Source organism: Hyperolius riggenbachi, chromosome 2 (genome assembly GCF_040937935.1).
Source record: "Hyperolius riggenbachi isolate aHypRig1 chromosome 2, aHypRig1.pri, whole genome shotgun sequence".
NCBI lineage: Eukaryota > Metazoa > Chordata > Amphibia > Anura > Hyperoliidae > Hyperolius > Hyperolius riggenbachi.
This window is the reverse complement of record NC_090647.1, coordinates 241,158,419-241,169,152: the sequence shown is the minus strand read 5'-3', so window position 1 is coordinate 241,169,152 and position 10,734 is coordinate 241,158,419. Positions and strand designations below refer to the sequence as shown.

Below are 10,734 nucleotides of genomic sequence, written 5' to 3'. Positions count from 1 at the left end.
CCCAGGCTCTGGACCTCTCACATCCAGAAAACCCACCAACACTGCCTCCATACTGAATGCTAAATTCGACACACACAAGCAATAGAACACAGCAATACATGCATGCAGCTACATTTAAGTCGTCAGCAGGTGCTCATCAGCCAATCAGGATGCACTGTCATACACCCTTTACCTGCCATACCACATCTAGCAGCCATTAGCATTCAGGTGGGAGGCTTCAGTTGGACGCAAATCGCAAGATTGCGTCGCTAGCAGGACCGCCCCGTGCAGGCATTCCTCCCACAGGGGTCCCTCCCTAACCGCTCACCTGTCTGCCATGTCCTAGAGCTGAAAAAAAACGTTTAAAAACACACGATTGGTTCGCACGATGGCCAGGGGCCCCGGACCTCTCTCAGGCCCACCTGCACTCCCCTCCAGGTATCGCGCATTGGCCTTGGGGCCCCGGCCAGTGAGAGAGGTCCGGGGCCCCTGGCCATCGTGCGAACCAATCGTGTGTTTTTAAACGTTTTTTTCAGCTCTAGGACATGGCAGACAGGTGAGCGGTTAGGGAGGGACCCCTGTGGGAGGAATGCCTGCACGGGGCGGTCCTGCTAGCGACGCAATCTTGCGATTTGCGTCCAACTGAAGCCTCCCACCTGAATGCTAATGGCTGCTAGATGTGGTATGGCAGGTAAAGGGTGTATGACAGTGCATCCTGATTGGCTGATGAGCACCTGCTGATGACTTAAATGTAGCTGCATGCATGTATTGCTGTGTTCTATTGCTTGTGTGTGTCGAATTTAGCATTCAGTATGGAGGCAGTGTTGGTGGGTTTTCTGGATGTGAGAGGTCCAGAGCCTGGGTGTGAGAGGTCCAGGCCCACCTGCACTCCCCTCCAGGTATCGCGCATTGGCCTTGGGGCCCCGGCCAGTGAGAGAGGTCCGGGGCCCCTGGCCATCGTGCGAACCAATCGTGTGTTTTTAAACGTTTTTTTTTTCAGCTCTAGGACATGGCAGACAGGTGAGCGGTTAGGGAGGGACCCCTGTGGGAGGAATGCCTGCACGGGGCGGTCCTGCTAGCGACGCCATCTTGCGATTTGCGTCCAACTGAAGCCTCCCACCTGAATGCTAATGGCTGCTAGATGTGGTATGGCAGGTAAAGGGTGTATGACAGTGCATCCTGATTGGCTGATGAGCACCTGCTGACGACTTAAATGTAGCTGCATGCATGTATTGCTGTGTTCTATTGCTTGTGTGTGTCGAATTTAGCATTCAGTATGGAGGCAGTGTTGGTGGGTTTTCTGGATGTGAGAGGTCCAGAGCCTGGGTGTGAGAGGTCCAGGCCCACCTGCACTCCCCTCCAGGTATCGCGCATTGGCCTTGGGGCCCCGGCCAGTGAGAGAGGTCCGGGGCCCCTGGCCATCGTGCGAACCAATCGTGTGTTTTTAAACGTTTTTTTTCAGCTCTAGGACATGGCAGACAGGTGAGCGGTTAGGGAGGGACCCCTGTGGGAGGAATGCCTGCATGGGGCGGTCCTGCTAGCGACGCAATCTTGCGATTTGCGTCCAACTGAAGCCTCCCACCTGAATGCTAATGGCTGCTAGATGTGGTATGGCAGGTAAAGGGTGTATGACAGTGCATCCTGATTGGCTGATGAGCACCTGCTGACGACTTAAATGTAGCTGCATGCATGTATTGCTGTGTTCTATTGCTTGTGTGTGTCGAATTTAGCATTCAGTATTGAGGCAGTGTTGGTGGGTTTTCTGGATGTGAGAGGTCCAGAGCCTGGGTGTGAGAGGTCCAGGCCCACCTGCACTCCCCTCCAGGTATCGCGCATTGGCCTTGGGGCCCCGGCCAGTGAGAGAGGTCCGGGGCCCCTGGCCATCGTGCGAACCAATCGTGTGTTTTTTCCTGACTATCCCTCTGCTTTCTGATTCGGTACCACGCATATCTGATATCTCGTTGCCAAACCCTGCCTGACTTGGATACCGAATCAGCCTTCTGTCTTTGTACTTTATCTGTCTGTGTGTTGCCGACCTGGCTTGCTCGACCTCGAGAGCTATCTCTTTCCACCTAAGAGATAGTCTTCTTGATCAGTCAGTGACATCCACCTTCAGGTGTCACTCACTCTCTGGTCCTTCCTACCTTCAGCCTGACTCCACCCCTTGGAGAGTCTCAGGCTGCTGGAAGGTTTCTGTACTCTCCATAGCAGTCTCTTCTGTACTGCTTAGGGTCACCTGTTCATCAGGTGGGTTGCTCAAAGTCATACTGTTACACCAAACACTCATCATATATATATCTAGAGGTGTCCAGAGGTTAGCACTATATCTGTATTATTGGTGATTCTGCAGATCATCCATAATCAGGTATAGATCTGTATTCTTGGTGATACTGCAGATCACCAATAATCAGATTCTCTCTGCGTGCTGACACCGATCGTTACAAGGAGCTTGTAAATCCTTTCTGTATGATAGGCTGAATTGTGTGAGCGGCTGCTCGATAGTGCTTCCCATCCAATCAGCAGGAAAGGGAAAGGATGAGTGGAGTGAACACCCCGACCCCTCCTAAAATTGATAGTGGGCTATCAGATTCCAGAGCATAAAGGGCACACTGACCCGACTGCAGTCCCCCAGAAAATATCCCTTCTGGAACCTTTAGATGTCTTAATGAGGATAAGGAGTGGATTTTAGGGAAGAGGCAAGCTGCTATCTGTAGATTATAGGTAGTACTGCTGGCTGGAAAAGGTTTACATTGCAAGTGCACCCCAAGAGGAGCATTTTGTATGGCGTCTACATTTTTTCTATGGATTCTGTTAGTGGTCCTGGGGAGGTAAACAAATGTAATGTGCAGAAAGATTACAATAAAAAAAGACATTTACAGCCAGTTTGCAAATGTCAACAACCATGGAAAACATGTTCTGTAGTTGTTTACACCAAACAACTACAGAACAAGTCTAAATAAATATGTCCGAACCACTGATGAGCGAATATGAGGGAATCATTTTTGTTTTGCAATCATTTTTACAAAATTGTCACATTTATGCCCAGATGAGAATATTTGCAAAAATGTATGGACATGGGAAAGCATATTTTTACATAGGTAAGAATTTTTGGGAAACTATGTAGGCATGAAAATAATAAACATTTGCCAAACACATTTGGGCCTTAGATTTCTTTTTTTTTTGCACAAATTAGAACATGCGCAACAATATATATGCATGTGCAAAGCAAATGCGCTGCAATTGATGAGCAAGAGAAAATATATTTTCAAGAAAGTTCCCAATTTCAAAAAAATATAGTGTATATTGCGACAATCCACTGCATTTTGAGGGAAATATTGAGTCAAACAAAAAAAATATGACGTCAAAATAACTTTGGCAAAAATTCCTGCTCATCCGCAGTCAGAACACACTATATTTCTTGTATTTGGATGCAGACACTTTTATAGCTCCAGGTTTAGTCTCTGTTTCAACTTAATACATCACATATGTCTTCCATATTCTGTGCAATGCATAAGTTCACCAGTAAAGCACACTCTACACCTGGCAGTCCTCCTATTTTTATCATTCAGCAGCCCAAGTCAACAGTGAGCTAAACTGTTGATTAAACATTTTGCAGATTACAATGGTGTTTATGTACATTTTTCCAAGTATACTTCCCTCGAAACTGAATTTACAACAGCTACACAGCTTTGTTTGGAGTTTTATTATTAGCCAGTTTTCTGCTATCTATTTTTACCGCAAGTAATTAAGGCTTGAGGATAAATGACATCCCTGTTAATTCCTGCGTTACTTCAGTTGTACAAGAGAGGTACCTTCACTTCATTTGCTTGCTTTATGTCCTAGACTAGTTATCCCAAACTCACAATATTTTATGCTATATTCGTTTTCCATTTCTACAGTAAGGACATACACAGATTTCATTTCTCAAAGCTCCCCTCATGCACTGTTTAATAGTAACCAGAGTATGATTACACATATGCAAATCAAGACAAGCATTTTTAGAGAGAGAGTGTTTCGTCATGTCTCCACCCACCTAAACTTAGCTCTGTCAAGTTACAGCCCATGTCACTGAAAGAAGAGACACTTATACTCTGCTACCTTGCTGAGTGTTCCATACCAGCATCTCTTATTGTGCTGGGGACTAGCAATCATGATTTCAAGGATCTTTTTCCTGTTTGTCTGTGGAATTATTTCTGCACACCTTGGATTTGCACAGAAGCTGCCAAAAGGCAAGTAAATGAAAAAGCAAAGCAGCTTTTTTTCTGTTTGCAATTTGATTTGCTTTGGACTTACTCTATAACTAGTAATTGTGTGGAAATATTTTTGGTAGTCCTATGCTATGAAACATTGCAGAATGCAGTATGCAGACAATTCCAGTGTATTTCAGTTATGATTTGCTCATTGATCTGTAAGGCACTGATTTAATATACCATTGCATTACTTTGCTGTGTATCATTCTGCATTTAAACAATACAAGATTTTGCTGGTTGATATTGACATACATACACATGCTATGGCCGCACTGCTTATAAATTAAGATAACTTATTTGCCCTAGTGCACAGAAATGAGCAAAACACAGACACTCCCCCTCTGCCTGGGTGGATCATTCCATGTAATGTGATTTTTTGGCAGTTTGCAGCTGTGCTGATATAACAGCTGGAGTGTCAAATAAAAGATTCTGGATCTGATATGTTTGCTTTCCTAGCAATTGGCGCATGCACTTTTTTTCACTAGTGTCCAATTTTGAAACATGTTATGGGTAACGTTCCATCTAGCAAGATCATGTGTCCTGGCGCTGGAAAACTTTTCATGCTTTCTATCTTGGTCTTCTGTCATTTTCAGGAAGGCCACTGACATCAGGAATAGTAAAGGTTTAGGGACACATGTTTTCCCATTCTTGACTATGTTCCAGGCTAGTGCAGCTAGGGATACATTACTGGAGTTGTACTGTGGACTGAAGAGTTATCTAACTTTAACAGAACACTATAAGACACTGAATAAAAAGCAATCTGATTACCGGAAATGGGTGCTGCATATGGCAATGTAATATTCAAACAGCAGCTTGAGTGGCAACATAATATCATAAAGGATTAATTGTATATGCCTTAGGAATAACATGCATTTAGATGAACACTCTTGTTTTATCAATTCTGGAGTGTAAGGATTAATTTCCAGGACATCATCTACATGGGTTTCCTCCAAGTGTTGGGATTCCCCACCCACAACCTAAAAGCCTGACAAAAGTGGATCCGCTAGATCTTCCAAAAAATACAGATTTTATTAATGGGCGTGTCCAATAAAACAGTGGGCTACCATGCACATACAGCAGAAGCAACATCTGGCATGTTTCATGTGTAATTGTAATTAAGGCGCCAGGAAATTTGGGCGCAGGTTGAAGGCAAAAAAAGTCTTACCCTGCTCCTGCAAAGTCCCAGCAGCGTTCATTACTATTCCCCCTCCAGGCCTCAGTGGACTCAGGGGTAAGACGTAATTCAGCTGCCAGCTATTGCTGGCAGCCGAATTATGCAGTTTTTATCGTAATTTGGGTGCCGTCACTTGACAGTGCCCAAACTACTGCCTGAGGGCCGCTATAGCCTTAATTCCCTTTATGGCCTATGGTGCCATCTGGTGCACCCAAATTTCCAAAGCCACTTTTGCCTGACTCGATGTTTCGGACTTCCAGCTTCCCTAGCCATGGCTGTGGACAACCGTTCAGTGTACTATGTATTCTGCTTCTCCCATGTACTAGAATATAACTATGCTAAGCATGACAATACATCTTCATTGTCCATTCGTTCTCATGTTAGATGTTTGGTCAACACTGAGTCTGGAATAACTTAGTAGTTCTTTTGAGTTTGTCAACAGGTGTAAAGCTTTTATCTTTACATGTAAAAAGGTGCATTGAACTAAGATCCTCCAACACAACATAATTATACTATTTCAATCATCTCAACTATGTATGCCTGAGTGATGAAATACAGGGTGACTTTTTTGTTGTTCTATTGTAGATGTATTATTTTACTGATCAAATTGTATTTAATGATTGTTTTTGGGGAGTCTTGAGGTTGTATTTGTTGCTGGAGAACGAAGACTTCAAGAGGAACTCCAGCCTAAACAAACATACTGTCATTAAGTTACATTAGTTATGTTTATTAAACTAGATAAGTAATATAATCTCTTACCCACACTGTTTTAAAAGAACAGGCAAATGTTTGATTTCATGAGGGCAGCCATCTTTTTAGTTGAAAGGAGGTGACAGGGAGCATGAGACACAGTTCCAACTGTCCTGTGTCCTGAGCACTTCTCCCAGTTGCTAGGCAATGTGAATAACAACATAGGAAATCCCATCATGCTCTGCCGAGCATCAGGGAAAAAAAGCCCGGGCTTTTTTTCTTTGATGGGTGGAGCTTAGTTAAAAATGCAGCTAAAAATAATGCTTTGGTAAGAAAAACAAGCCTTTTCAGTTCTGCGGAGTAGATTTTTAGTCCGGAGGTTCACTTTAAGATTTAATGTCCTCTGAAATTTGTTGACTATGTAGACTAGGCGTATGATGCTTTTGGAAGAGTCTGCAGAATTGTGCACAGAGTCTGAGATCTAATCTGAAATGGTAGAACTTATGGTTAATGGATGTTCATGTATCCTGGCCTGTCTACAGGACTGTATAGCACAAAGAGAGTGTGCCCCCTAATATTTCATATGATGCTGTCTTACTGACTTAGAGCTCCAGTTGTACAGCGGTCTTTCCCCTAACAAGGCAGCCAAGAAAGTGAAAGCCTATAAATAAAAGCAGTAGGCAGGTGCTTCAAATGATACACTCCTCTGAAAACACTTTTGTGCTCTGAGCTTTTCTAAACTTCAAGTACAGGTTAAGGGTGAAAATTGAAGCTATGTGGTACTTATCTGCATGTGATTGCTGCTTCTGGTGTCTGGTATGTTGGTACTTCTGCCCGGTGAACTTGTAAAAGGATCCATTAGACCCCATTTTCCTTCAAGATGACACAAGTATTAAAAAATAATGCATTGGCTTTTATTTCATAGAAAAATTACTGGGCAGCACTGTGACTAAGAGGTTAGCACTCTTGCCTTGCAGCAGTGGGTCCTCTGTTCGAATCCCAGCCAAGGTACAATCTGCACTGAGTTTGTATGTTCTCCCTGTGTCTGAGTGGGTTTCCTTTGGAGACTTCAGACCTCCCATATCAAAAAACATACAGGTAAGTTAATTGACGTCCCCCTAAAATTGGCCCTAGACTACGATACATACACTACAAATACATACATAGACATATGACTATGGTAGGGATTAGATTGTGAGCCCCTCTGAGGGACAGTTAATTAACAAGACAATATACTCTGTACAGCTCTGCGGAACATGTCTGCGCTATATAAATACTAAATAATAATAATTATTATATAGGGTCATCATCTTCCATAGCTCTTTGCAATTTCAGTAAAACAAACTTTACATACAGTTACATGATGTAACCCAGAGTTGTACAGATCATACAGCATACATGTTAGTAGGTGAAGGTAGGGCAGTTTATAGCAATACTGTGACACATGTGGAAGGTTGGCATTGCCCAGATGAGCTTATAATACAATATAAGGGGCAGATGAAGAGTGAGAGCTGCTTTCTAACTGGGAACCCCCCACTCTGCTAGCAGCCCAATGCTTACTGGAGGGGCCAAAAAGTAAACATGCTTGTTGTGAATAGGGTGCAAGGATTCTTTTCTTAAAGGACACCGAGGCAAAAATAAAATAATGAAATAAACGATTGTATCTATCTTCCTTTTCCTAAAAATGTCTTTTTAACATATTCCACAGTTTTTTTTATGTTTAAATATTCTTTTTAAGTTTTAACTGTTTTATTGTTTTTGCTCAATGACACATTTATTGGAGTATGCCAGAGCTAAAATCTATGAATTAATGACCCTTTTTATCTCTTTCCTGCTCTCAGAAGCCATTTTCTGATAGGAACGTGTTCTATAGTTGGAATTTCTTATCAGTGAGGGTCACACTGTAGTCACTTCCTGTCTGAGTCAGGACTGAGTCAGCCACTTACATACCTGATATTTAACTCTTTCAGGCAGAGAAAGAAAAAAAGGAACACATCATAGTTATTTGTGTGCTAGGCACTGTCCATACCCATGTCATGTCACGTGTCACCTACGGTATCCTTTAAGGAACTCTGCATGGAACATTAAAGTGTATTGACATCTAATCATGTGCTGGCTTCTTAAATACCTCTGAACATTGGATTTGTGAAGTAAACCTATTGTAATGTCACTATTTCATGTGAGGGTCACACAAGCTTGCAAAAATCCTTGAAATTCTTTCTGTGTATCTGCAGAGTGTTCTTGCACTGCTATCTGACATAATTGTAGTTGTAAGGCTAGCCATACACTGTACAACTGTTTTAACAAGTGAGACAACGTTCATTTCAATCAAAAATACTGAATCGAACCAAAATCTTTATAAAATTACTGTTTTTTTAAATCAAGCAGGGGCGTAACTAGACCTTATAGGGCCCCCCTGCAAAAATAATAGCATTGGGCCCCCTTGGTCCCTGAATCCTATGCAGGTCACGTGATCAGAAGCTGGCAAATAGCAGCAGAAGAGTTTTCTGCTGTTAAGTAGCATCTGGAAGCATGAAAAAATTACACACCCTGCAGATCGTTTTTGTGAGCAAACAGGGTTTTTTTTTTTTTTGCTAATTGGCTGCACTTGTGGTTAGGGAGAGGGAGCGGCCCCTATAGCCTCTGGGACCCCTGCGATGGCAGGTGTCGCAGGGGTGATTGCTACGCCCATGCAATCAAGCATAAGTGGGTGCAGTGATACAAAGCAATACATTGCTTTCTGCAAATATTTGTTCAAAATGAAGTGGTGCAAGGTGGTACAATGACAATGAGATTCACCAATCAACTTTTAATCAGGAAAATGTCATCATTGGCCTGATCAGACAACTGTAGTGCAGTGAGACTGTAGTGCAGCGAGTGTGGTTTGAGGCAGGGCACACACTTGTCTCTGTAATATCATGGGTGTTTTTATGTTTGTTTTTTTATCCTTGTGAGATCACATTTTGCATTTTCTGTGTGATTTTTTTTTTTTTGGGGGGGGGGGGGGGATTTTTCAGATTCCAGCAAAATACAATAAAATTACAAACCTGAACATTGTGTCGAAAAGAGCAGTAAGCTGTCCGATTTTGTTCCACAGAGGAACACGCTAAAAGGGAATGGGGACGAATGCAAAAAAGTTCCCAATTTTCAAGCCCATTGAGTTTAATTATATACAGTTTGATTCAAATAAATGTGGGCCTAGTCTGTGTGAACTTATAATATGCTCCAAAGGGTCAGGGGCTGTCTTGGAGTTAACCAAGGCTGATAACTCAGTACCAAAAACATAGTTTACTACTAATGGACTGGACTTAAGGTGTAACTGTAAAAAAAAAAAAAAAAGCAAAAGTGAGTTACCGACCTAAGTAGAAGGAAGCCTCTGGATAGTCCAGAAGCTACCCTCATCCTCCTTGCCCCAACAATCCAGTACTGGGACTCTTTAAACATGTTAAACAAAGGCTTGTAGAATCTGTTAATCCGAGCGTGCCTGCACTATGCAGGTACAGTGATGGCCAGCACCTGCGCAGTAGCATGGAACTGCTTATAGAACAGCTTTTTCCTCCATGCATGAGCAGCTCTGTGTTACTGTACATGTTCGTACATAGATGGGACATGGGAGCATAGCAGTGAAGAAGAGGGTCCAGACGAGGAGCAGTGGGCTGCAAGAGGCTACCCTCTACTGAGGGAAGTATCTATCCTTTGCCTTTTTTTCATGGTTTACTTTAACAGTAAAAACTGAGGTCATGCTCACACTGAGATTGTAACAAGTTTGAAATAAACCTGAATTTTGAACTGTGATTCCAGCTGAAGGCTACATGTAGTTTTTCACCTTAGACAGGGGAGCCTCTAGGCATAGGCAGTACAGGCCATTGTCTGGAGTGCCATTGGTCCTGGGGGCGCCATGTTGCTGGATTAAGCCATGCCCCCTGACAGAAGCCACACACCCTGACCAAGCCCCGCCCCCATGGGTGTTCTGCTTAGCGTAAGTTGCAGGCAGCTGCCACTGTGTCCTTTTGTGCCTTGTACATCCCCCCCCTTTGTGCCTCCTTCTGTCCCTTTTGTGTTTCCTTGTGCCTCCTTCAGTCCCTTGTGCCATGTCTGACCCCCTGTTTGTCCTTCTGTCTCCCTTTATGCCTCCTGTCTCCCTTTGTGCCTCCTTCTGTCTTCATGTGCCTCCTTTAGTCCCCTTGTGCCACCTCTGCCTCTTTCTGTACCCTTATTTTTGTTGAAACGCTGCTGCATTACAATTATTTTCTAGTGAAATGCTGCCGCATTACGATTATTTTTTTGTGGGGGGGGGGAGGGGGGGAGGGCGCCACAGGTTTTCTCACCTGGAGTGACAAAATGGCTAGAGGCACCCCTGACCATAGAGGTAACAAATATGACATAAATTAGAATTTCAAAACAGGAGGCCTAACTCTCAGAACTCTGTTAAAAAGCGACCAGATGACTATGTTGGTCAGGTTATTGCTATTTGCACTTATAGCACAAACTCATGCATATAAGAATGATTTTTTTTTTAATCGAGAGTGAGGTTATTATTATTATTATTATTATTTTTTTTGCTTAAGATTAAGAAGGAGAGATGTGTCTATGTACCAGCTTAGGAATTTCCCCTTTTTCTCACTTTTAAAATTAAGCGAG

The 10,734-nt window shown here is 43.1% G+C and overlaps 1 protein-coding gene across 33 annotated transcripts in view; it reads left to right on the top strand.

The window, feature by feature from the left end:
* Positions 1 to 4,062: 4,062 nt before the first annotated feature.
* Positions 4,063 to 10,734, top strand: part of ABI3BP (ABI family member 3 binding protein) — a 500,595-nt gene continuing 493,923 nt past the window's right edge. For all 33 annotated transcript variants that reach the window (XM_068268431.1, XM_068268429.1, XM_068268426.1 and 30 more), the window contains exon 1: positions 4,063 to 4,208. In XM_068268431.1, the coding sequence (XP_068124532.1) occupies positions 4,130 to 4,208 (79 nt within the window). In that variant the 5' untranslated portion in view covers positions 4,063 to 4,129. The remainder of the gene's footprint in view (positions 4,209 to 10,734) is intronic.